Below are 27,940 nucleotides of genomic sequence, written 5' to 3'. Positions count from 1 at the left end.
TGCTTGTTACTCAAGCTCATTTGAACAAGTAGAAGTGTAGGTCAAACCCTTCAGTTTTTGCTTTCTGTGGGGTTCTGATCTATTTGCTTTGCAGGGAGCTAATAGGCAGGTAGAGGATCTCAGTCTTTAAGAAGATCTCCAGTGCAATCCCACAGTTGCCTGTGAGTTGTAACCCTCCAGTCTCTACAAAAAACCAAACACAGAAAGAACAGTATCAGAATTTAATGTGATGTCCTCAACCATTCTAAAATAGCAGAGGGTAATCTAGCTTGAAGAACATTATAAATTACTTGATAGACTGAGATCAGGTGCAGTGAGACAAAAATGGATAAAGCTGAGGCACAAATATGCCTTTGGCAGCAACATAAGCATCTGATAAAGTTTGACATAACCCCAAAATACCTACTAGTTTGAAGAGTGTGGATGTCAAAGGAAAAACAGATCAGCTACATAAATATTGATGTTCTCTAGCAACATGTTAGAGTGACAGATATGGATTGTCCCTGAATTTCCCTAAAAGCAAGATATTACTGTGTCTCTAATAATTTGGAAAAGAATTTTGTTTTCAGACCTTGAATGAAGCATGGATTGTGTTTAGATGTGGGCCCAAATTAATTGTTTGTCTGTTTTTATTTGCATATGTGTTTGATCTCGGCATAGTTAACAGTTTCTAAGCTATTACCCAGAACATAGTAGATGAGCTTTTATGGTGTTAATACAGATGCTGTTTTTCCCTGATTGTGTTCCGGGCAGAGGAAGCTCGGCAGATTTGTGTTTGGAAGTTTAACTGTAAGCTGTCTGCAACTCCAGTTTAAGATTCTGCAAATAAGGGAGGGCTTTTCTGTGTACTTGTAGCTCTGTGAAAATGAGCAATGTTAGATAAATCTGTTTTGGGAAGGATAAACCAAAAAGGTTTTATGACTAATGACATCAGCTGAGGATCATGTTGTTTGCGCAGGTTATGTTTCAGAGCAGTGGTTGCCTGACACACTGTAGCATCTTATTAAATGCTTTATTATAAGGCAACAGTAACGTTATGGAAGTGATGATAAGTTTCTGTACTGCTTTCCCTGTGGGAGACATTTGTTTTCAGCTCAGATACTGAAGCTGAAGCACTACTATTGTAAGTTCATTCTGCTTCAGTTTTGAATTGCTTAACTGTCTTGTGAAAATTTGCCTGGAATGACAATGGGAGTGGTTTTGGTAACCATTTTCTGGGTGGCAATTCTGAGATTTGCTCTTTAGAGCTCTTTACTGGTCTCCAGGCTGATTAAGAATAGATAGATCATATAGTTCTTCTCAAAAATACATTTAAGATGCAACTTTTTTTTTTTTAAGTTTGCTATTGGTGTCCCTGGTGACAGTGTTTCACTTCGTGTATTTTCAATTCCTCCATCTCTTATGTCCTTGACTGACTTTTCTGCTCCTTTTTTCCTCTAAGCTCATAGAATCACAACATAAATTTATTAACAGATACTGAAATATATATGCATCTAGTCTATGTGTCAAGAAGACTCACATAAATAAGGATTTGCTAGATCAAGCCTTTGGTAGATGACCTAATTTTCTGTTTTAATCAGATTACAAAAGGAGATTTAAATAAATGTTTCATGCTTTAGAAGGGTTAACGGGCATGGAGATTTCAGACCGAATCCTCAGCTCGTCTGAGCTGGCATTGGAAAGTTGTGAACTGACAAGAGAGTCATGTGATTTGAAGCAGCAGAGATCTCAGCTCTGGACTCCCAACATACAAGTGAAGAAATAAAACTGAGAGGCAAACTTTGCTGAGACCTATAGACTGCATGAGGAGCTAATAAATGGTAAAACAGAAAATCAGAAGAGACCCAGAGTTGAAGAGAGTCCAGAAGGGAGCTGACATGAAGTGGGCTGGAGGGCACGCTGGGAAGTCAGACTTGAGCATGAAGTGTGAGCCCAGTCTAACATAGCAGTGGACTTAACCAGCGAATTTAGAGACAGCTAGTGCCAAAGGAAGTGCCTACTTCAGTCCATCCAAAAAGACAGCTCTACATAAACCACCCCTCTGTGTACAAAACAACAAAGAGATGAGATGAGGTGTGCTGGGAGCTATTGCCTAAGGTAATGGCCACAACGGTGAGGGAGCTTCTGCAGCTCCTCCCAAAAGTGCTGCTGCTGGGAAGGAAGCTGATTTGATGGGAGGACCCTGTCCTATATAGTTAATTGAATAAGCTGTTCATCTTCTATGTGCTCATTTGAGCTAGGCTTAGCGACTCTCCAGAGATGCACCCATCACTAGCTATGAAAATCCTTATGCAGCAGAGCGCACAGAACCTCAGATTACCTCTTTCTCTTTTATTGTAAAATGCTATTTTAATCCAGTGCCTTGCTGTGTATTAATCATTTTTGACAAATCACTTCATGTTGTGTAAATTCCCATGCACTATCTGTGTGTGCATATTTTAGCTTATTGTAGTCTCATAAGAGCAGTAAGTGACACCTCGTTTCCCATCACCTTTATTTTATGGGCAGGCAGGCATGGTGATTAGGCATCAGAGGAAACTGGTGCACAAATTCATCTGTCAGTTTAAACCAGAGAACAGCTCTGTTGCCAATGCAGCTTTGCAGGGTTACATAAACTGACAGTACTGCCCTGATACCCATGAATTCCATGCTATTAATCATCAGAGAGATAATTTTACTGGTTAGGTGGTAGTATGAGTACAAAAATGTTACTGGAATTGACATATCAGAGAAAGCTGAGTGGATCATTGAGTCAGCAGTGAGTATATGGTGGACTTCCATCTCCATACAAGGAGGTGCAAAAGTCACAGCAGTGTTTCTGGACCAAGAAGGTATCCTTCCTCTTACAGTCAAGTGGTACTTTCTCAGGCATGTATTTCTCTTAGACACAGCACTTTAATAGCAGAAATTCTGTGTGACCCAAGAAATGTGTGGTAAGAAACCTCTCGGATGCTTTTAGGGGTGGATCGTGGACCTACTTTTCTTATATAGAGTTCTCGGGAACAGAGCAGACTAGAGTGACTCATGTTCTCCATAATCAACCAAATTATCTTATGAAGGTCAATGAGGTTACTTGTGAATAGAGTGGGCAGGATTCTGCTCTTCAACCAAGCCCTCATAGCAAAGCAGCACTGTGAGAGCATATCCCAGTACAGTACTGCCCTGGCATCCATGGGGTAAGCAGCACTCGCTGTGAGCAGCCCAGGGCTGTCATGCTATCAGCCAGGCCCTGAACCCTCTCAGGGTCCTGGGGACACACATCTGGTTTTTAGCACAGGCTTAAGCTGTGACAACGTGTCTGACTCCTAGCGGAAGCTGAGGCTTGAGCCTCTATGCTGTCAAGCTGCTGTACTCTCCACAGGCGAGATCATGGCTTGTGGCAGGAGGCCGTGTATGTACCACCAAACCTCCATGGTGGAGGGGCTTCTTTAATTCTGTCCTCCTGAAGAAGACTATCTTATCTTTCTGGGCTTTTCAGTGGTGACTTGCTGGGATAATGCATTACCTTTGTGGAGTATTTCCAAAATACAGTACAAGCTCACAGAGCAGAGTTGGAGGAACTCAAGTCTGTGTTGCCTTTCTGTAAGATACCTTGTGTCTGAGTAGGGACCACCTTAAAGTGCAGAAGTTCAGAATCACAAGCATCAAGGAATTGGATTAATTGAGTATCAGCATTATTTCTCCTTGAGAGGAGCAGAGCTCAATGTTTGATGGTCATTTGAGAGAGGCAATCTGCTGTGAGTACAAGTCAGAATGTGGCACAGGCTCTGACACCAGTGTATACACAAGCAGATCTCTGTGGATAATACGAGTTTTTTTTCTTTTTGATTTTTAGAATCAACCTTGTCCTATGTTAGGCAGCTGGAGGCAAGAGTAAGACAGCTGGAGGAGGAAAATCGCATGCTGCCCCAGGTGGGTGACTTCTGTTGGTGGGAACAGTAGCCGGCAGCTAGACAGCAACGCTCAAGTCTTCACGCTTGAGATAAAATCAGTATTACTTGACATTTGATGTTACTGCATCTGAACACTCAGGCTGATCATTTGGATAATCAAAGGCACTCACATTTGTTTGTTCATCTTGCTCGGGATTGAGTGGGGTATTTATTTAAGACTATGACAATGCTTTCATTAATTTTTCTCCTTTGCAGGTGTTGATATGTTGCTAAGAAAAATTCACTGGAAGCTGCTACTTATAGTTAATTAATTTGAGCATTGAAAATCACGGTGAACTGACCCTTTACATTCTGGTTTTATTCCAAGAGCTTCTTGTTATTAAAATATTAAGTACTTTTTATAGTGAACCAAAATATTTTGTTTTAAAAGTGCAAATGTTTTAAGTAACAGTAATTGGGTTATATTATTTTGACTATTTTGAAGAGTATATTAGGTACATAAATGCAAGATTGAAATTAAATAGAATAAATAAGCAAATATGAAAGTGAAGGCTTTCACAAGATGTTTTTAAGAATTAAGAATTCTGAAGTTCCTTAAGAATGAATCAGAGACACTTGCATTTTTTAGATATATATATGTACAAAACAATGTATATTTCTATTATATTTTGTTAAGTAATCCTTAGGAGAATCCATAGTGTCTCCAAATGAAGTTGCCTGCTGTAAGAAAAAAGAAGCTGCATTTTGTTTAAATCAAACACTACTTTAAATGAAGACATTGGTCTGAAGAAGAGTGCTTTTTATTGAACATAGTACTGTTATTTGAATGTAAAATCCAAGACAGCAGTGAAATGTAGTAAGTTGTAAAATCTGCTGGCTCTGATTTATTCGTTTGTATAAGCCAAGATTAGCTAGAAGATCTCAGCCCCAGCTTAACAATTCCCTTTCATAAGGCAGGTTTTAAGTAAAGTGTGGTGATTTTTTTCCTCACCTATAATATGACAGTTGGAAGGGCCTCTATAGCTCTTGTTTAGCTCTTGATTTCTAGGTGACCATGAGCAGTTTTATGTAACTTCTCTGTACCCTAATTTGTTGATGTGGAAAAGGAGGGCAGCAAGAATGGTTAAATGTCTGTGCATTAACACGTATAGTTTTCAATACGAAAGACAAAGGTTGATCTTCAGTGATAAAGAATATTATTTTCTTGTCAAGAACGGTGTTCAGGGCAAATGCTAACAAATGTGCCTGACAAATACTGTTGTGGTTTGTCTTGGGTCTGGAACAACACTGGGGGATAAATTCTGCAGAACATTATTTGTGAGCAAAATCTTTAGAAGTGTCCATATGTTTTATTTGTCTGAGGTTTGAGGTGCTCAGGTGGAGACCCATGAAATGCATTATCAGACCTTGCCAAAGACTGGAACACCCACATTGTGGGCATTGAGTTGATTGAAAATATCTTAGATGGGGTGCCAAAACCAGAAAATAGTGCTTGTGAAAATAGCACCTAAGTCTGTAGCTGTTACAAAAGTAATTGTAACAAAATACACTGATTGTGGGATTTTGAAGGGGAAGAGCTAAGCGAGCAAGCCTGCAAACTGCTTTTTGTTTTTAAATACACAGGTCAGAGTTTGTCTTATGTTTGGTTTTGTTGGCACAAGGCTCTGTAGTAGAGTTCTGAATAATCTCCTAATATCTTTGGATACTTTATTATAAGAAATAATGACTGACAAGGGTTCACGTTTCCTGGCGTATCTTACTCACCTTTCTTCCTGAAGAAAGTCATTGCTTTGGGGTGAGGAAGGAAATGTAGACGCCAAGTTTATTCCGACTTTGCATTTGATTACCTCGGCATTACATTGCATGAGTTCATTTTGGGGGTTTGTTGTTCCTGTGAGTAGCACCCTGAACGTGCTATCAGCGGTGATCAGGCCCTGTCACAAAGACAAGGATGTGGGATGGAAATGCATAAGCTCCTGGCACTGGTTCGATTCCATTTAATGGGAGGAATGGGAGTTTGTTGGGCGCTAAGCCAAATCGAGTGCTTTTGACAAATCAGCTGAAAATATATGATGAGCTCCACAACTGATGAAGGTTTTTGGCACAGCTCTATCTCAGTTACAGTGTTGTGCCTTAAAATTTCACCAGTGCTTCAGTATGAGAGTGCCTTTTGCTTTTTGCATATCACCTCGTTGATGGCTTACTGGAGCACTGGGAGGGTTTGGGAGTTGTGGGACTGCACTTTGTATGAGAGGTGACAACTCGCACTGGTGAGTGTAACACCTTTGCAAGGTCTTTATCAAAGAGTCCTTGCCTTGCTTTTTGAGGCTTTTTTCTCTCCTCCTGCCACACTTTTCTTCTTCCTCTCTGCTTTCAACATCCTTTCTTTTCCCCCTTTTCTGCTTATGTGTCACTCATGAAAAGGCACCAGCACATTTGCTGACACCCTCCTTTCATCTACCACTTAGGTGTGGTGCTCTTCCAATTTCTTCTGCTTTGCTTGTCTCCCTCCATACATATTTGCTTTCTGTTCAAAAGCCCACAGATCTCTAATGTAAAGGTTTTATTAATATTTAGTGGTGAGAACATTTCCAGAGAAAATGGTTTTAAGTGCTGCCATCACTGTTTAAATGGAATCTGAATTTTAGTTCACTCTGCTGTACTGAAGAGCTGCTTTGTCAGGGGAAATGCAGTACCACCACTGAGTCAATATTTTAGTTTGATCAGTAATAGAAAAGGTATAAAAATGCACATATTCACTTAAGCCTGTTAATGTCTCTTCCTGTGCCGCACAGTTGTTCTGGTGGTGGTTTATAGCGTAGTAGTGGGTCTGAGAGTTACGAGAAGCCATAGATGGGTTGTAGGTTTGCTGTGTTTGTGGGAGCTGTAATTAGCTGTTGGGTTTTTTTTGTGTTGTTGCTGTTTGTTCTTTTTTCCTCCTCTCAGAAAGCACATAACAAAGTATGATCCAGACCCTTTCAGTTTCTGGCCACAAATAGGATTTTTGTGCAAGAAAGCAGATACCTTCTGAGATTTATGGTATGCACCTGGGTCTTCGGTTGAGAACGCCAAACTGTGCTGGCTGCACCCAAGGCAAGGGGTGTGCAGCTTGCGCTGGTGCTTCTCAAATGCTTGTGTAGGTAAGGGTGCATGACAGCAGTGTGTAGAGGCAAAAGGATTTGAGCAAGAACTTTTCTGTTTTGCTGGATGGATTTCAGGCCAGAGGATTTCCCCCGCGGGGCTGGGGCAGGAAAGCTCTCTGCAGCACTTGGGCTCTGGCAGTGCCGCTGCCTCCTGCTGCCTCAAAATGTACATGAAACCATAACATCACTGTGGACCGAGTTTTGCCACTAACATTAAAAAAAAAAAAACAAACACCAAAAACAAAAATACAAACCCCAAACATGATAGTATGGCCAGTGCTCTAGCCAGAACATAGTGTCTGTACATATTGTAATGAAGATACTCAGCAATAATAAAGAAAATATGTAGAGACCAAGCATTGGATTCAGATCCCAGTTATAGCTTCCTGGGCTGTGATGGATCTGTTATGTCAATGAGTAACTTCAGCTAACTGGAAACAGGAATGTCCTCCCAGGCTTGGTGTGGTACGTAACTGCTATCCGTGCCTTATGCAGGGGGGAGTGAGATTGGGATCTGGCATCCACATGTCAGTTAAGTGAAGATATCCCTGGATTTTCATAGGGGTAGTATTTCAGCTGATATGCTCAGCTGAAATGTTGTGGAAATGTGGACATCTGTCATATAATGACAGTGAATGCGTTTGCAAAAGATATACTTGGCAAGCCACCCAATTTAAATTGCTTCAGTTTTTATTTGTTTCATGGGAGAAGGGAGCAAGAGGCAGAGATGGAGAATTGGCAGACATTTCCCCATGATAACTCTTTGAAGGGGAGAGGAAGCATTGCCAGGATGCCGCTTTTGGAGTGAACAAACTGCATGGGTCAGTGGGGCCAGAGGCTGGATGCAGGGACAGGGAGCTGAGCTCCCAATCTCCACAGCATGCAGCACCAAAGCCACGAGGCAGGTGTGGTGAAGGGCTGAACCAGAGCCCTTCTGCCCCCTCTCACGTAGGGTTTTCTGCCTCAGTTTCCTCATTTGGTCCTTTATAAGTCTTTCGGTCCTTTTCCACCTCTTTCTGTTGTTTCTTTTTCAATTTCACTGTTGCTTCAGGCACTTTTTTTGGGCATTGCATCCTTGCTAGTCTTTTCCAGTCCTGGTACATTTAAGTGTGAAATGGCAGGCGTGACCCTTAGGCACACACTAGTTTATTTTTAAGCACTTCTAACACTTTCTATTTCCCTCTTTCTTCCCCTTTCCGTTAGATTATCACATTTTATTTCAACCCATTTCCAAATTCTTTGAAAGGCTTTTTGCTGTTGTATGTGGTTTTTATTTTCCCTCTGCATAGCATGGTTTTAGTTATAAATTTAATTAGAAGATGGGAACTATTTGGTTAGTGGTTTGGGGTTTGGTTTTTTTGTTTTGTTTTTTTTTTTTTAAAAAAAATCTGTGTCGCTTACAGTCCTCCCTTCCATAGCATGTAGGAGAATAGGGAATCCTTCAACGAAAATGTAATTAAAACCAATTCAACAAACTTATGTTACCTGATCATGTCATCAAATATTTGCTGACAGTAAATCAATGGCATCCACCCACCCTGTTCTTTCATGTGCTCTCATCCTCAGCTTAAATTAATAGGTTAATTAATGGAGTGACTTCAGTTTACAACAGCTGTGGTTCTGACCAAAGTCCTTGTCTTAAGGTGTCCTAAGCTTAGCACTGCCATCTTGGTGGGCATGGACAGGCTGAATGGCAAGAGCTTATAGGCTTGATGTTACAAAGATACAAATTTGAGAAAAACCTGGTGTACAAGAAGACTTGCAGAGAGAATGACAGATTATTATTTTTCCAGAGTAATTTTCAAAAGTTTGGAATTACTGTGTACTCATGATTTTCTAGTAGAGTTTCCTGAATCTTCCAGACTTTAAATAATGGTGGTCTTTATATGTGTGGCCTCCAAGATTTGGAGGTGCTACAGCCTAGAGCCTTTTCTCTTACAGGTTCATTAGCAAAAGAGGTTTATGAAGGGCCTGCTGGAAAGGGTTGTTTCTGAAGATGTGTAGCCAGCAATGGTTTTGGCCACTCAGAAATCTGAGTACAGTTCAAATATGCTATGATGATGTGTGGATTTCGGCAGCAATATGCAAAAGTAGAGGTTTCTATTGAGGTCTTTGAGAACAGGAATTATGGTGAATAAATGCAGCATTTTAAAATTGTGTATTTTAATTGACAGGAACGTTCCCTAAAAAAATTGTTGCTGTTTTGTTTAGTGCGTTATTAATCCAGCAGAGCAACATACTGCAGCTTATTGCTTTCTCTTTTTCATTTCTCCTGCCTGTTTGAAACAAGCTGACAAACACAGCCTGTGTTTTCTTTGAGCTAACGGGGAAATTGAGGGCTGGGGAAATAAGAAAAAAGCTTTGAAAATCAGATAGTGATTGAACTGGCATGGCAGCTACCCAGCAGGAAGGATATACTTCCCAGTAAACTGCTTGCCTCTGGGGTAAAAGGCAGCTGGAGAACGAGGTCTTTGGCCCGGTCAGTGCCCGGTGGACAGGAAAATCATGTTCTCTCAGAAGGTTTGGTGAGGTGACTGCAAGTGTCCTTGGGGCAGAGGTGGACTGTGGTTTTGGGGTTTGTTTGTTTGTTTGTTTGTTTGTTTTTTCTCCTCAGCTACCCCTGCATGCTGTGGGGAGGTTGCAAGTCAGGCTGCAAGCGACATGCTTCCTCTGGAGGGGCTGGCAGATAAACTGTCACTGACTTGAGCTATGTAGTGTGCTTTGCACGACAGTGATTTTCATTCATGACTGGTCTTATCAACAGTATGGATTCAAAAAATGATGTTTTCTACTGGCTCAAGTAGAAAGGCTCATGAGTAGTTCTCTCCATCAGAGTTTCCTGTTCCACACAAGGGTCTTTATTCTAACCGTGACCAGAGTATAGTGCAGGGTTTGCCTCTGGCACTATGGGAGAATGGCCTGAGTATCCGTAACATTTTGCAGTCAATGTGAGTGAGATGCTAAATTTCCATTCATCTAATTTTTTTTTAATTATGTAATATTATGGGGTAGAGTCAGGTTTCCTGTGCTTTCTATTGACAAGAGTCACATGTTGGCATTAGATATTTTGTAGATTTACTTGCAACAGAAAATGGATCTGCACGTTTAGTGATTGCAGTTCCCTCTATTACCTTTGTGGCAAAATGTACAGAAGATAATATGTGGTTTTTACCTGCTTCAGACAATGTGCTTTCTGCAGTGGTATGATCTGCACACGGTACACATTAGACTCAGAGGAGGCAACTTGCAAACCATGCACAAGGGCTGGACAGGGGCAATAGGGAAGTTTAGCGGTGTAGGGTAAGCAAAAAACCCCAATTCTTTCTCAGACATTGACACTGTGGAGCACTGTTCATTCAAAATGACTCAAGATCATAGAATCATAGAATGGTTTGGGTTGGAAGGGACCTTAAAGATCACCTAGTTCCAACCCCTCTGCCATGGGCAGGGGCACCGTCTACTAGACCAGGTGGCTCAAAGCCACTTCCAACCTGGCCTTGAACACTTCCAGGGTTGGGGCATCCACAGCTTCTCTGGGCAACCTGTTCCAGTGCCTCACCACACTCAGAGTGAACAATTTCTTACTTAGATCTAATCTAAATCTACCCTCTTTCAGTTTAAAGCCATTACCCCTTGTCCTGTCACAACATGCCCTTGTAAAAATTCCCTCTCCAGCTTTCTTGCAGGCCCCCTTCAGGTACTGGAAGGCTGCTATAAGGTCTCCCTGGAGCCTTCTCTTCAGGCTGAACAACCCCAACTCTCTCAGCCCGTCTTCATAGGAGAGGTGCTCCAGCCCTCTGACCATCTTCGTGGCCCTCCTCTGGACTCGCTCCAACAGGTCAACAGGTCCATGTCCTTCTTCTCTTGGGGGCCCCAGAGCTGGATGCAGGACTGCAGGTGGGGTCTCACGAGAGCAGAGTAGAGGGGGAGAATTACCTCCCTTGACCTGCTGGCCAAGCTGCTTTTGATGCGGCCCAGGATACAGTTGGCTTTCTGGGCTACAAGAGCACATTGCTGAGTCACGTTGAGCTTCTCATCAATGAACACCCCCAAGTCCCTCTCCTCAGGGCAGCTCTCAATCCATTCTCTGCCTAGCCTGTATTTGTGCTTGGGATTGCCCCGACCCATGTGAAAGACCTTGCACTTGGCCTTGTTGAACTTCAGGAGGTTTGCATGGGCCCACCTCTCAAGCCTGAAGATATTTAAAGTCAATACAGATTTCAGCACTATGGAGCCACAACTTCATCCCTCCTGTCTGATTTGGTTCCAATTCCACAACTTTGTTCCTGGATAATAAATGAAAAGATCTGTCCAAAACATGTGGACATGTGGGAAGCCTACTGAATGCAAGTGCTGTGCTGTGTGTGGAGCTAGAGAAGAGGAGGAAGGGATCAGGATTTCTCCTCCTATCCTCAGGATTCTGCTCAGGAGTCAGTTGTAACCTGGGTTGGAGAGTTTCAGAGAAGGGACTCAGTGTAAGGGAACTCAAGTCAAGTTTTGGTGGAAGGTTAAAAACATTGCCATGCTCCCCACTGGCAAGCAGCAGTTGTGATGATAGGTCTGAAAAGCACACTTTTCTAGTCTCCTAAGGCACCTTGTTTTCAGACACTGCCACTTTGGCAAAGTGCCTTTTCCTCTTGTTTTGCTTCTCTGCCTCAGAAACTTGTCATGCAGTCAGTAGTGCTGAAGTGTCTTCAGGCTTACAGGACTTGCCAAGGAACGGGAGATCATGTTCAGGATGGTCACGTCCCCATCATCTGCTGGAATACGCTTCCTCCAAAGAAGGCAGAAGCTGTACTGCCTCTGTGGGGTGGCCTCACCTGAGGTGACAAGACCCTGACCTGGAGGATGGGACTTCAGGGCTGCAAAACCTGCCTTATTTCTTAAGAAAAGCTTGTGTTTCTTGTCAAGGACACAGAGGGGAGGGAGAAGGATGTCCACAGCAGAAATACTAATTTTCAGTCTTCTACCAGCGTGTGTTGAGAACACTGTCTGCATAAAGCAGTGTGGTCACAAGTTTCTTATCCTCATGAAGGGAGACAAAAATGTGCTGCATATGGCACAGAAGAGACTGTGGAGGACAGCTGCCTGGAGGAAGGCCTGAACTCTGACAGGAGCACAATTCGCTGGACTTTTGGATTTTCCCATATTCAGGTGGCTTTAGATGTACAATCTCTACTAATTTTCCCAGCTTTTTAATAGCAATATTTATATTTTACCATTCAAAATTGACCAAAATCTTTGCTGGCTCTCGAGTCAGTAAAGAAACAGAATACTTTGATTTATAAAAAAACCCCAAAGCTGACTGAAGGAATTTATCCTAAACCACAATTGCTGCAATTTGCTTTATTACCCTTTTTCCTTCCTCTTTCATTTCCTTTTCCAAAGTATAGCATTAAGTCTGCCCAGTCACTAACAGATCTATAAAACCTTCTCAAAGAGAAAAAAGTCCTAAACCTCCCTCCGTACATCACAGCAAATTGATAATAGTCATTGCTGTGGAGAATTGTAGGATGATACACTGCATGCTGCCCTAAGTGTGTGCCAGTATTGTCAGCCTAGTTATGAGATCCATTAGTGCCCGCTTCTGCGGTTTACACTACATCCATTGCTTGGTGGGAGGGCGGCACTGGAAGACGAGTTCGTGTACCAAATGGGGTTTCATAATCAGACTCAAGGTATTTTTTCCATGGGCTGAGTATATGTAGCATTCTCTTCTTTTTCTAAATTGTTTTTAGTGGTTTTTTTTAATATACAAGGTTCAGTCCTGCAGACGACTGCTGTGATTGAGCCTAACATGTTCAGTAGTTGCGAGGGTTCTCTCTGTGAAGTGCCCCTTTGGCACTGCTGTGAGCCATGCAGCATTGGTTACAGAGGGCTGGGCATATCCTGACGGAGTCATGCACAGCATATAAACTTGCTTTGGACTGGGGTACTTTTCAATTAAACATTTTCAGGCAGACTGGATCTGTGAAGTTCAGCCTCATGTCATCTCTCTGTGCCCTTTTTCTCCCACACCCACCTTCATCTTTCCTATTGTTTAGGTTACAGACACCCCCAAAAAGACTGCAGTGTGCCATGTGCTTGCTCAGTGGGGCAACTTAATGCACATCGGGGCACTGATTTTGGTCAGAGGCTCTTTCCACTGTCATTATTTTTCCTTCAGAAATGCATTTCCCACACAATCTAGCAGGAATTACTGCTACATTATTTCTTAATGATTCCTACAGTGTTTCTTACTCTGTGAGAAAGGGACTTTTCATCTCTCAATCTTAGAAATGTTTTTCTTCTTTATATTTCTCATTTTTTTAAACAAAATTCTGCATGAAGAATGACAGTGAAAAGCAGGTCAGGTTGAAAGCACCTCAGAAGTGTCTACTCAGGCCGTCTGTGCTGCAGCTATCACATTGCTGTCCATGAATGCAGCAGGGGTATTTTTAGCACTCCTCTGGAGCAGGCTGTTTGCTCATGTTACCTCGGCACTGCAGTCACTCCAGGAAATGCTTTACATCCTGCAAAGTTTGAGGTGACTGAGCTGTAAGAGTTCAGGTAGCTTGCATTTTTTTGGCAGTGTCCTGAAGAACCCTTCCAGCTGTTCAATGGGAGGAAAAAGCCGCTGAGGTTGTCACTGTTGGGTATAAATTGACATCTCGCAGGCAGGCAGGGGGAGATGCCCTTGCACCAGAGCAGCCAGAGGCAGGGAAGGAGTGAGCTGGCAGCCCAGAGCTCCTAGCTCCTTCCCGGGTCAGCTGCAGCTGAGTTTGTGCTGTAAACCTTGCAGCAACTTTGAAAAAATGTGAGTTTTAGTGAAGGAACAACCTCCAGAATTATTGGGATAAATGTAGACAATCTCAAAACCTTCCTCTGGAGTTGAAATATCTCTCAGAACCTCGCAGGATTTTGTGAGGCAATGTACATACATAGGAAATTTTATTACTGTGTCCTGATTTTCCAGATAGACACCCTTGAGAACCAGAGTGTTTGGGTGGCACACAGCAGTAGCACTTGAGCTACCGCACATGGATCTCGGTTACCGTGGCTCAAAAAGAGGGGGACTTTGGAGGGAAACACGCCTTTAGTGCTTCTCAGCTTTTTAAAAAAAAAAAAAAAAGACATCTGTCTTAAGTAGTTACCAACCCTTTTCTTTATTAAATAGTTTTTAATTTTTTGTGAAGGATCGCATTAGGATGCCAGGAGGGGCGGAGGGGAGTTACTGCTCTGCAAACGAGCCAGCTAGCATCAGTGGACATGGCTCAGCCTCTCAGCAGTCTGACTCAGTGGTAAATGCTCTGAAGGTAACGCTCCTCTGGTACAGTCCATGCAAAATGTCATGTCTGTTGCTCAACACGTGTCATATTGTCCTGGCAACATTCCGGTGGACACCACTGGGATGTTACTGTCATGAGCAAGATTGTTTTTCTGTTTGTCACTCATCGCATCTGTGGACTGTGTGTTTGTCGGGGCAGGGATCCGGCCTTTGCAATGGGGGTGCTGCCAGCTGTAGCTGCTCTCCAAATTGCTTACACTTGTACAGATTTTCTTTGAAGCTAAAAGTGGTGTTTTTCTGAATAAGGAAGTCTTTCTACTTCATCTAGGATGCATATTTGTTCTCCAGCAGAATATAATGGATTCCCATAACCCATGTGGAGAGAAATACTTTAATGCAAAGCTAAAGCACATGGTATGTTCATAATAAAATAGCAGAACTTTGGGCTGAAGACCATGCATCATGATGCCAAGGTCAGTGTTGAAACTTCTTTGAGAGCAGATGTGATTTACTCTGAAGTCAAGGTTGGATTGCAAAGACCTGTGTTGCATTGATAAACAGCAATTGACACAAGCAATCAGAGGGGAAAATTAGCAAGGTCTTACCTATGTTGACAGTGAAACTGTTGCAATTCATGAAACTTAGAAAGCTGTTACAAGGTGGAACCGTTTATCAGGTGATCTGAATCAACAAGTGGCCGAGTTCACTGACCCCCTGCAGCATGGGTGTCAGCTGTGTCCACGCTCTTCTGGAGAAGCTTGAAAACTGATGGTGAGCTGAGGAGAGAGCAAGGACTCGGTATTCCTGTCTCCTAACTCTGGCATGATTGTTTTCTGGTGCTTTGTGCAGGTCTTCTCTCCTGTACTTTACTCGTTAGCTACACTGCTTTAATATTGATTTGGTTAAGTGGGTGTTATTCCCCACCTAGACAGATATTGCAGGAAACTGGTTACTTGAAGGGTAACCAGTCCTTCAGGGGACAACTGGAAGGGACTTTTGTAGGCATTTGCTCTGTTCTTGAGCTTCATGGAGATGCACGGTGCGCAGTAAGGGCTCAGTAGTGCTGGTGACTTGCCTGGACATCTGAGTTTATGCACAGGGTGATTATCTTCCACATGGCTGGATGACATTGACTTCTCCTCCATGAAGCCTGAGGAAATAGGTTTATGCAAGTGAACTGTGCACAAATTACTGCAATCAGATCCCTTCCTGTAACATAAAACCCAGGTGCAGGGCTTCACCACAGCCACCTTGCCTGTTTTTTCTGGTTTCTGAATGGGAAGGAAGTGGCAGCAGAGGGCTTGAGCCCTTTGCCACATGCACACAATTGCAGGTTCCCTCTCTAATGGCCACCCTGACCTCATCCCCATCAGGAGCACTCTGCCCATGAGTGTGCTGGTCTTGCCCTCCTACAGGGGAGGTATGATGAACCACCATTCCCAGCTGCAGAGGGGTGCCCAGATCAGCAGTGCTCGAGGTCCTGTGTACACCTTCCAGATATATCACCTGCTGTTGCCTAGAAAATAAAGCTATGCCAAGTAATTTTGTCAAGAGATCATGCATAATTATTGAAAAAAATCCTGCTGTAGTTCTCTTAAAACACCCATTGGTGAAGACGCTTCCCTGATTGGAACATTTAACAACATGCTTTTGACAACATGTAATAGCTGGTTGGTGTAAGTGAAATATTTGAACAATGGCTACCTTGGTTGTTGAAATGGGTTGGTAAGAAAAACACATAAATTAGTTCAATATGATGTGAAAGCTCAGCTTTTAGTTTGCTAGGAGGTATTGCGGCAGGCAGAAAGAGATACAAATGATACTGTTACATTTGAAATGGAAAGTGAGCTGTCAGCTAAACAGACTGCCCAACCTTCCCCGTCCCCAGCCAGGACCTAGACCCTGCTGTTTCTCAAAGTGAAGCATATGGGTTTGATCCTGCCTTTCTGGAGAATGCAGAGTTTGTGCATGCATCACTTAGCAGAATCAGACACAGGAGAAAGAGCAAGCCAAAACAAGGAGCCTGCTTTTCTTGACCAATTTTGAAATCTGGAATTCTTGCAAGAAAAAAGTAATAGTCTTTGTAACAAAACCCCATAGTGCAATCCTCTTCTGCATAGCAAGAAATCTAAAGAATGTATTTTAAAGGGACAGATCCTTAAGAAAACAGAGGGACATCATTGCTAAAAATAGTGCTGTTTTTCCTGAGTAATGAGGAGACTTTTAAAAAAAAAGTTGCCTGTGAATCTCCCACTGGTGGAGACAGTGGTGAAAGAAAGAGAAGAGCTTTGCCGTGCAGCTGATCTGAGAAAGGCTCTTCCATGACCTGATCCGTTATGTAGGGTGGTTGAAGGAAGAAATTGCCATGTGTGTCCCCCATGCTCGGGACCTGGCTATCTTCCTCCCCCTCCCAGTCGTTACGGGATTATTCCCTATGTGCAAGCGGTATCACTAGGGATATACAAAGAGTTATTTTATTTGGCAGGTTGTGTTTATTTTTTTTTGCAAGTTGTATATGACCAAACTGCATGCTTGTGCATGGAGATGTGCATATTCCACAAAGGTTTGCTCTGCAGAACAGGGTTTGTATTTACGGAATGATGATCGCTATCTAGGATGACTGCCTGGATAACCATTGGCACAGGCTTACCTGCAAAACTTGCATCAGGTTTTCCTATTCCAAGTTCAGTGTCACCTACTGGAAGCTCCACTATGCCATCTACAAATTAAAGCGAGGTATGCTTTAATCGAAGACAAGGTCTGAGGCTAAGTGTAAGAGTTGCTGCAGAAAAGTAAGTGTTCCGTGGTACCCAGGAGGTCAGGCAAGAAGATTTAATGATCCCTCCTGCCCTGAAATCCAGAATGCTGTAATCGGTCTAATTACTTTTACATGCACTTGGACAGTTATATATGCATGCCTATACTCAGGAAGGACCCATGAAAGCTTAAATATACCACTGCTGTTATTTGTGACTGCGAAACAAATTTGTAGAGTAAAATTCTGCCCCCACTTTTTTTTTTAATGTACCTTTGTCTTAGAAGCTCGGGAAAATATAAATCAGCAGGCTGTTAAAAATTCTTACCACTACCTTAGTGAGACAGAAAAAGCTGTGGCTGGAGAAATGTGCAGTTCAAGTTTAAGGTGTTTAATTTTATATTCCATATTGAGCCTGGAAACACCTGAAAATGCAAAGTATTTTTTGTTTAAACGCTGACAATATGCCCTTGAAGATTTTATATGGAAATTAAGTCAATTACTGTTTCCGTAATGCAATTACTGTTTTATTAGGAACACTATAATTTTAACATGTTGGTCAGAAAAATCTGTGTGTGATAATATAGCTGGGATAAAGTACTGTATGACTCAGCTGACTTGGATTTATCCTTCGTAAGATTAAATTTGGCAGGTATGATGAAGTCTGGAAGCCTCAGTTTCCCCATGGGTACAAGGGCACCTATGCATTTTCTTGCCTAGACTATTGCTTTGCAATTTATGGGTATCAAAGCAGTTTCTAACTAATAGGTATTTAACAGTAATCCATAAAAGTTGTCATGATGTAAGTAGTGTTACTTCTAAAATGCTAATTACTAAATTTGAAAGTATCAATTCATTTCTGTAAATCCCAAATATATACTTGTATAGTGCCTTGTCTCTTTGATCCCCAGCCATTCAGAGCTCTGCCACTGGCATTGAAATGTTATCTTTTCTTCTGACTGTTAACGATCTATGTCTGATTAAACTATTGATATATTATTATACTTTTAAAATAGTTGGTTATTTCCTTTCTGCTTTTACTTTTCCTTATATTCATATAGTCCATGTTAAAAGTACAGTGGATGTGTGATGAACTAATTATAATGTGTATTTTTTTCTTTTGCATTCTCATTGCAGTTCCTCCGGTTTATAGCTCACTGTTTTGCTGGAGCTTTATGTGCTGTGGGTTTTACATGGAACATTTGCCATGGCATCGTTTTGCCTTTGAAAACAGTAGAATGACAACAAGTGTCATTTTGGGCACTTTAATTTTGATGCATAGTCTTAATTGGTATCGAAATGCAATTTGGATGTATAGCTCGTGTTGTATGAACTTCATGGTGTCGTATGATCAGGTTGATACTTTATCAAGATAACGGATGTGCAGATTTTCTCCTCAGGATGTGCGGATGGTATTGGTACTGCCTCATCAACAACAGATTTGGGAATGTTTTTGCTTTGTATTTATAAACTTGCATTGTCTTAGGAGAATGTAGCAATATGTAGGAGCAGGTTTAGAGATAGTTTATCGTGTATTAGTGAGCATGGAGGTAATTTCAAAGCACAGGAATGTTTGGATTAAGTCTGGAGGTTTGTTTGTCATGATTTTCCTCAGGCTACAGGTAAGTTTTGTTCACAAGGCTGCAGCATGCTCCCTGGGGCTGGGAGCCAAAGGGAGGATGGGATATGCCATATGGGATTGGTGGGGTAGCTGGGCAAGAGGGGTCAGGGAGCCCAGAGATCTCCGTGAGTGCTTCATGCTGTGCATGAAGTACCACAGGCCTTGAATGCTGCCACAGCCAGCAGGTGATGTAGTTGCTGTCATCTGCGGTTAGGGTGCAGGTTTCTGCCTTCCAGGGAGAAGATTCCTCCATCCTTTCACTCTGGTGTGTTAGAAGTAAGCTAGAAACAAATTGCCATGACAGTATCATGAACCTTGTAGGTGTCCTTTATTCAGACAAGGTTTCTACTGAAATTTTGAGTGCAGTTTTTGGTACTGGGCTTTTTATGCTGTCATAACTATTTAAAACACATTCAGGAATGCATAAGTATCACATTTTCTCCTGAGTGCTTGTAAATGCAAAGTAATTCCATTAGTGCTGCTTATGACAAGTTAGTGTTGAACTAGTGAACAGAGAAGAAAACAACCCTATATGCAAATCCAAAAGGCACATACAGTGCAGAGGGCCAAACGCATATGTGCACAGGGCACAGCGATATGTACAGCTGTCATGACTGTGCAAAGAACCGCCAGCATGAAAGGAGAGTTTGGTGATAAATCTGCGTAAATTTAGCCTATATCATCCCACTTTTCTGAAAAGGAGGCAAATAAAATTACCATGATGCCTTTGAGACCCAGGCATCTGTTGCACTATATGCCCGAGCCGAAGTGGTTGCTGATAAAGATTGCTCCATCTCCCATCCATAAAAATGGCATGAGTGTTCCTTTTGACCCCACCTTGTCAGTTCTGCTTAGGGTGTTGGCTTTCCAGGGCTGTCTTGTATGCGTTTGTCCCTTCCTAGCATCAGGGCTCATTTGTTCACCTGGAAATAAAGGACTTTGGAAGCATCACCTTTTAGTTTATTATTGTGTCAACATTAACTGCTTGGTAAATATTGTCTAATGTTTATTGACCAGAAAAATTCTTGAAATTGTAGGTACAAAAGCTATCCAAGAGGTCTTACTTCTGATAATATGAAGTTAGGAATGTTGGAAAGAAACACCTGCATCCTTGCATCTAGCCCTCTGCCATTTCCAATGTCTTAGCCGTAGACAGCTGATTTGGAATGTTTCACTGAAACACCATTTTTCATGCTTTCACCATGGCACAGTGTTTTGCAATACAGCAAACATAGCTAAAAGACATGCATATTTTTATGACGGTAACATGATTCCACCTGTTTTCCTTCTGATTTCAGGCGACAAGATTCTGGTCATATGGAAAGTTTGCAGGGTTTGGGTTACGCCCACCCGTTAGTATTAAAGACAGCTCCCTTTAAAGGACTTTTATTTGTTTGGCCCTGTGTAGTAAGACCATAGTGTTATTGCTTCCAATCGTGTAGTGTTTCTGTTTTTCATGCTTATGCTCAGGTTTTCTTCAGCAAAGACTCAGAGGAACTGGATTATTTTCCCATTGCTTGCACAGAATAACAGTAGGACCTTGGGGTTGTTCTGCCTTTGCTCATCAGCTGTAGGAACTGGGGTTGGCGTTGTCTTTTCAGGGTGTTGACTTCCCAGGATCCAGCTGCTTTGTGTTTATTCAGTTCCAGCTAATGCAATCTCTGTTCACTCCTGGGCTTCAGGCACTGTTAAAATAAAAATAATAAAAAATGACAATGGAAAACAGTTTTTTGTCTTTCTTGACAGTCGTATTGTTATTGCTCCAGAGATTAATGAGTGGTTTAGTAGTAGTTATACTTCAGTTGGTTGCTAGTTGATTATTATTAAACAGAAATAATCTTAAATTGCAACACACAGTGTGGTAGTAGTCACCCCTCTTGTTTCTGATGGTCCTGGAAGAGATGCCTGACGATATGACAGAAGCTACCAATTCTCCTGCTTATAATTGGTCAACGTTTTTATGAATCACTATAAAGTAGTTTCCTAATTTTTTTTTTTTTGGTATAACTTATCTGCATTTTAATTCCGTAATTGTAACATGGATGTTATGCAATCATGAATGGGAGTAGATGTGAGTATGAGGAAGGAAACCTTTATAAACTATAGTCCGCATTAAAAAAAAAATTGCTAACTCCTACTAAATTCTGGGTTTCACTCTCATTCAACAAAGCACACAAGCATGTATAGAATAGTGACTACTTGCACAATTCCTCTGGTTGCAAGGAAGAACAAATGAAATAAACCAAACACTTAATTCCTTGCTTGATTTTAAGAGAAAAAGTAAATTTTTTGAAAAAAGGGGAGAACTGCTCTGTGTTTTTAAAACTAGAAATATTTAGAATCCTCTGGACTGAGCTTCATGCTTCTGAATTGTGTTCTGCAAGAGATGTGGTTTGGGAAATAGTTGACAAAGTTTCAGTTGAGGCCTGTAAATGTTATTAGTCTTGTATCAAAATATTCTGGTGATGCACGTGCTAGTTCATTTGTCTCTGTTTTTAATAATTTTTACCTAGAAGCATGTGCTCTTTGTGTTCAGAAGGAATGTTGTATCCCTTGAGAAATATTCTCTTCTCCTTTTGTGTGTCCCTCCCCTCTGTCCTTACCTGTGCTGTGCATGGTCTGCTTAATGAACGTGTGGCATTTCCAGATGCATGTCTATATGAACACCAGTCCCTCTTAACTGGTTGTAATGAGATCTCTTTCCATCCCTCCCTTTTAGGTTGTGTGGAGGAAACTTGGAGATGCTGCAGGGTCGTGCCCTGGAATTAGACAACATTTGTCAGGAAATCAATATAAAGGACCTATGTAAGAGGCCCTGAGCAAATCCGCTCTCTGAAGAGAAAGTTTAAACTGCCGATAGGAGAAAGAACTGACTGTGTCCACAGTGACTTCCCAGCTGACGACAGGGTCTGTATGCGCTACAAGAGACTTCGCTGGAAACTAGTAAGATTCTGACAGAGGTCTCTGGAGGAGCCGTGTTGTCAGTGTCCCCCAAATACTGCTGTTTTGGTATACTGGCTAGTGAAACGCTGCTGCTGCGTCGTCACTTCAACACACCACATTTAGAAGCATTGAGGTATTTCCATCTTAACTAACAGATAATTGGGATTCTGCAGGAGTTACATGAAATAAGTTGTATTTTGGTTGGTTACAGTGAATCTCTAGTAAGTCTGAATGAATTTTCCACTGGATTTAACAGAGGTTTTTCACGAGACTGGAGAGGCATGGATAAACTGTGCCTTTGGTCTCCACAGTTTTGAGAAAGTCACTTCTTACTAACTCACACATCAGTCTGTAAAATATTGGTTAATGGTGCTTAGGCAATTTCTAGATGATTTTTTTTGTTGTTTTGGTAGAATACCTGCCTTTGGAGGTGCTAAAAGACCATAAAGTCTCCTAACCAGCCAGTAGTGTAGCATAACTACAGAACTTGTAGTGAAACACAATTTCTTTCTAAATGAAAGTAAAGATAGCTTTCCTTTTGATTCTCTTTCATGCACATCTTCTGAAGATGTGTACGATGTTTGCAGCCCTTTAATGACCAGAATACTTAGGTATCACTATTACAGGTCTCAAATCAGAATTTCCATCCGAAATTTGTTTTTTGGGCTTGTTTGTTTTTTTTCCAGAAAGTATTTTCCAATTGTCAGAATGCTAATTTCTACTGTTTAATTTAGAGACATGCTGGTTTATTTAACAAGAGTCTATAAGGATCTAAAAGATTGCACTGCATTATAAAAAAAAAAAAAAGCTTTTCTTGCCACTGTAGTGTTCTCTCAATGAAAAAGGTTTTATTATACTCAGAGCATGTCTTTCATTATTATGAGGCAGAAGGCTCTTGTTCAGATTGCCTAAGATTTGACCAGACGGTGCCCTAGATGTGCTTAGTTTATTTTTATCTATATGTATGATACTAGTTGTGTGTATTGAACTGCAACGATAGGTATTTTGTGTATATCAAAAAGCAATGATAGTTTCATTTATGAATGTGCAACAGGCTTGTGACTGAATGCTGTTGCTTAACTTTTTACCATAGCCAAGTATCAAAAAGACTAATAAAAGTTTCTTAAAAAATAGGAATGCAACAATTCCTGGGTTTCTGGTTTGTTCTTGGTTACTAAGACGTGAGCCAAAGTCAGAACCTCTGTTTTCTCTGAGCTTGCAACGTGCTGTATTCGTGGGCTATTTGCAGTGGAATGTAGCTCAGTCGCTGTACGATCTTTTGTTATATAGGAGTATGATGTAAATCTGCTAACTGTCTTCAGAAGAAGTGTGTTAATTTGCGGTAGTAATTATATTGGTTTCTGTTGTTATTTTTACTTGGTACCATTTGGCATAAGGCCTCTGACCCATCATTGCTTTCTCAGGCAAAACTCCTGTTCGCTCTGTCTCCTTGAGTTGGAAATGCAGAGTCCGGCCTTCCATTTTGAAACACTGCACTCTTGCATATTTTCTTCTATATTACCCAGCTCAAACAGTCGTCTGTTATTGTTACATGTTTTTTTCTCCCATACGTATCGTTTGCATAGTTAAACTTCAATTGTTGTATTCCTATATATCTATATACATGTATGAAAAAAATGTAAAAAATGTACTTGTGCCTGCAGTACGTCGTGCAGGGGCTAATTTGAGGGACACTGGTCTTTTGACACTACACTTCTGTAAATTTTGATACTGTATTAAAACTATTTTTTTACAGTTCTGCATACGATTGGGTATCAAGTATCTGTGTTCATCTTAGCAACGGTAATAAATTATAGAATTGCACCATTGTTTGCTCTCCTTTAATGACCAAATCTGCAAGGTGCTTGGGCTTACATGCAGTTTGCTTTAAAAGAGCCATTTGAAACGTTTCCTGCTTGGTTGAGAAATTACCTGCATGTTGTGGATTTTTGTTCACTGTCTCTCCAGGAGTCTTAAAAAATCCCAGATATATGGAATTGCTTGTATCTTTTATGCTAACTGAGGTAGCTACTGCATGTATTATATATAGACAGCAGGCACTGTGGGGCAGCTCCAGGTTGCCACCAGCTGTATGCCCCAGGTGCAACACATTAAGTCCCTGGCTGTGCTGCAAGAGCAGCCTCAGGGCACCTGTGTGGGGCCCTTCCTCCCCTCTTCTTGCACAGTGTGCCTTTGAGGCCATGACAGGGCAATACAGAGCTGCTGGAGCTGTTTCGCTCAGGTAAGAGACACAGGTGTGCTTGTGGTACGGGGGAGGCTGGTTGTGTCTTACTGCATGTTGTTGGCCTCCTGTGCCTACTGCATCTCTGTCCTGGGACCGGGCTCCCTCGTCTCTCCGTGGGTTGCGGGTTTTGGGAGAAAATGCAGCAAAAAGGCTGCCTATTACTGCCTCTGCCAGTGAGCAGAAAACTTGCACTAAATTTTCTGGAAAAAAATACTTGGTACAATCACTATCTTGAAGCTAATAAGTCCTGTGGGGCCTCCTAAAAATACAGCTTACTAAGAGGAGAAAGTGTGCAGCGTGTGGAGAGGGAGGGTCAGTGCTCTTGAGAGGTCCTGTAGCCTGCTGATATGTCTCTGCGCTAATGAATAAAAATTGCTGTAGTAGTTACGGACCTTCATCTCATCTGTCTTGCTCTCTGCCCACATGCTTAGGCGTTTTTCAGTAAAATGTAATCGTGCCAAGCCTCATGGACTCCTCATTCAGTTGTTTTTAGCATAGGTCTGCTTTGGTCAAAAACTTGCATGTGTTGTTACAGGGCCATTCCCAGCTTCTAAGCTGAGCATGAATGAGCTATAAATTTTAGATAGTGCTCGTGTAGTGGAGGTAGTGAGTGGATTTTACATTCTGGAGTGGAGAAAAGCTGCTTTGCTGAAGGGTTATAAGGTAAAGCATGGCAGTTTATTTTTCAGTAAGTGAAGGGTTTCAGGACAGCCCATCCCCCAAAGGTTGCAGTTGATGGACATGTTTATGAAGGTGGCATAAAGCCAGTGTGCCCTTTTTAATGTTTTGAGCACAGCCAGCCCAAACAGCCTCTGCAGTGTGGAGACGGCACCCGGCTCCATGCTCCTTTGTGCTGCTCGAACCTCTCAAACACCAAATGCCCCACAGGCATTCCACGTTGCTGTCAGTACCTCCCCAACGAATACCAGGGCACTGGTTCATGTTATTCTTTATACATTTTTGAAGTAAGTCTGAGGGTGGTGTGACTTCTTTATACTGATCTCACCAATTTGATACAGAAGAAAGTGGCCCAGCCACTTTCTTCCCTGCTTTCAGGGGCAGAAAATATCCTGATGAGGCTGTCCTTTATTGTGAATTCCTGCAGAACAGAGTAGTAAATGCAGCTGCCAGGTATATAATGCCAGAACCTCCTTATATCTCCACACTTGTGTTTTCCAGGCTCGGGTGAACCATGCACACAGGGACCCCAGCCATAAATGTCCACGAGCCAGCAACTAGCTCTGTGACTCTGGTCATCCAAAAACCTGAAGGTAAGAACAGCTGACTCAATAGCAGCTCTGCCTGGATTTAATAGAGGTTCTGCATTATTTAATCAACCATTGAACGGGCATTTGCTGGGCTCCTTCATGGTGATGGTACTTTCTAGCACATGCAGTCAGGGTCAGGCCCAAAAGTGATTGCCAGAGCTGGCACCTCATGGCTGGTATATGCAGTATTGGGAGTGGGGGGGGAAGGAGAAACTGTGAAAGGAGGGAAGAGCAAATAATCTTGCTAGCAATGACTTTAAAAAAACAAAAACAAAACAAAACAAAACAAACCTCTCTCCTCTCCTCCTTGATGACTCTGGACTCTTCATTGTTGTTGTTTTGGGTTTGTTTTTTTTTAATCCGGAAATAGCATGATGCGGCTGAGACTTTCAGTATGTGGAAGAGAAACTTTAGTTATGAAAAGCCAAATACTGGGGCCACTTCCCAAAAAAGATCAGAGTGGAGGGGAAGGCTTAGTAACTCTGAAGGAGCATGAGACTACATGGGATGCTCCTGAGCGCTCCTGCTGACTTTGAGGGGTCAGAGAACCCAAAAATGGTAGTGTGAATGAAAATAAAGTTTTTAATAGTCTAACATTAAAAAAATATTTTCATGTTTTAAAAACTTAAGTGATAACAGGGACCAGAGACATAAATCTTGCTTGAATCTTTCTTAACTGAGATAGCTCAAACATTGGGAATAATTAGAAAACGGAGAAATATTCATGGGAAATTATGAAAAAATAAATTCAACCATAGCATTTTCTGATATTGATGTGAGGTCTTTGCTGGCTGTGCTAGAGCCAGGTTCTGGGTAGCTCCAGCCCTGTCCAAGCATTTGTGTTTCTTCTCATGATACTGGCTGGTGGGGAACGACCCCAGAGACTTCATTACATGCTTCCATCTGAAACAGCTTCCTAAACACTTGGTTCGCGAAGAAGTGCCAAAATAATAACAATGAATTATTTAATATGTTTGTTAGAACACAGTAATTACTCTCCACTTGAATAAGAATTTGTTATATCTTCAATGCAGTGGCCATGGCCCTGAAGTTCAAAGTTTCTTTGTTGGGCTTTTTCCCACTACAGTGAATAGGTTGAAGTAAATTTTTTAAATAATTTGTTTGTAAGTCTTCAGATGAACAAGTAAGGGAAAGAAATAATACTGTGAACCTGTCTCCAGACTCATGAAGGAATGAGGGGAAGGGGATGGGGACCTGTCCTGCCAGGATCCAGGCTGCAGGTGAATCTTCTATGGTACTTATCTGACTAGTGGTACAGCCCATTTGCTATGCAACTCACCTGTGTGTTTGGCAATCATAAAGGATTTGGAGGAAGGCTGTGTGAGAAATAAGGTGGTTGAATGTTTTCATGTGATTATTTTTATTGTATTGGTCTTGATAAATGCCAGGGGTCAGGGTTGGCCCACGAGCAGTAGTGTTCCCTGGGCCTGAACTCCTCGCCTGGAGAGCAGGAGGATGTTGATGGCATGTTTTTTTTCAAGATGCTTTGAAAGTTGATGGTGACACAAGGACATCATGGCTCGGGTGGGTGCGCTGAGCCCTGCTAAACTGTAGCATCACTTAAGGCTTAAGTGTAAAGGTCAGAGAGTGAAAGGAAAACACTTGAGTTTTGAGGTGGCCTTTCAAAATAGGATCTGATTTGTTGTCAGAGTGGTGGGAATTGGTCTGGACATCAATCTGTGGCACAAGGCTGCTGAGCTGCTGTGTTTTCACAGGCATTAAGACTTTGTAAGAGAGGAAATAGGCAGTCTAAAAATATGTTCTTTTTCTCCCCCTGCTGAAAAGGAAGTGTATGCAGGCTGCTGAGTGTGCCCATTTAGAAAGCCCCAGAGCACCCCAGAGCCCACCCCACACAACCTTGAAAATCCCAGGAAAAGCACACCATGAAACACGGAAATGTTTCCATGGGAACTGTTCCTCTAATCCTGTTAATAAAATGGACCTATAACACAAATGATAACAGGTCCCAATTTCTGCACCAAACTACAAACAGTGAATGCTACAAAGGGAACCCGTAAAGAGCAGAAGAGCAAATCAACAAAACTGTTAAATTAGGTGCATGTGTGCCTCACCACAAAAACCCAGAAGCATATAAACAAAGCCCTAGGGATAAAAAAAGAGAGATCATTTTAATTATAGCACATCCAGCCAACCTAAGCCCCATGGATTGTGTGAAATCAGGTTTGTTCTTCTGATACGCAGCAGGAAACTCTGTAGCAGATCAAATACGTTCAGGGAGGCTGTCTTGCTAATTGCTGCTCCTAGCTGAGCCAAAGCAAACTATTTAGACAAAGGAGAGAATTCACTTTTTATTTAGTATTAATTATGAAATAGCATGTCTGGATGGGCTTCATAATAACACTACATTTCCTGGGGAAAAAAGCTGCAGTTGTAATCCTGTGAAATAATTAGAGAATTAACCCCTTGCTTCAGGCTGGAACCCCAACATGTGCTTACAATTAAGTGCAAGATGACCGATGTCTTGAATAAGGCCTTTCCTTCAATCACAGCAGATTACGAAACTCATTTTAAAGCCTTCTTTACAAGCATTCTTGATGTTCCTGCCTTACACTGATGTTAAAGCAATGCATTCTTTTCTTTCTATCGTGACATTCGTGCTTCCCCTCATCTTTTATTTTTTAAGCCTGTCATTATGGCCATTTTGCAGCATCCCTTTGGCCTCTCACTAAAGATTATGGAGTTTTGCACCAGGTGTTCTGGGGCTTGGACACATCACTTGCGCACCCTCACTTTGTGTTGCCAATAGACTACCAAATGTTGACT

At 41.9% G+C, this 27,940-nt stretch overlaps 1 protein-coding gene across 5 annotated transcripts in view; it reads left to right on the top strand.

Annotated features, from left to right (window-relative positions):
• CCDC85A (coiled-coil domain containing 85A) overlaps positions 1 to 23,451 on the top strand; it is an 85,532-nt gene extending 62,081 nt beyond the window's left edge. The window contains exons 3-7 of one of the 5 annotated variants that reach the window (XM_064446870.1): positions 3,836 to 3,912; positions 14,212 to 14,331; positions 17,336 to 17,432; positions 20,749 to 20,750; positions 21,399 to 23,451. In XM_064446870.1, coding sequence (XP_064302940.1) covers positions 3,836 to 3,912; positions 14,212 to 14,331; positions 17,336 to 17,432; positions 20,749 to 20,750; positions 21,399 to 21,488 — 386 coding nt within the window. In that variant the 3' untranslated portion in view covers positions 21,489 to 23,451. Of the gene's footprint in view, positions 1 to 3,835; positions 3,917 to 14,211; positions 14,332 to 17,335; positions 17,446 to 20,748; positions 20,751 to 21,398 lie in introns of all 5 variants that reach the window. The other 4 variants (XM_064446869.1, XM_064446871.1, XM_064446866.1 and 1 more) reach the window with 4 other exon arrangements.
• The last annotated feature ends 4,489 nt before the right edge of the window (positions 23,452 to 27,940 follow it).

This window comes from Phalacrocorax carbo, chromosome 3 (genome assembly GCF_963921805.1).
Source record: "Phalacrocorax carbo chromosome 3, bPhaCar2.1, whole genome shotgun sequence".
NCBI lineage: Eukaryota > Metazoa > Chordata > Aves > Suliformes > Phalacrocoracidae > Phalacrocorax > Phalacrocorax carbo.
Note: the sequence above shows the minus strand (reverse complement) of the source record. Positions and strands in the feature narration are given on the sequence as shown.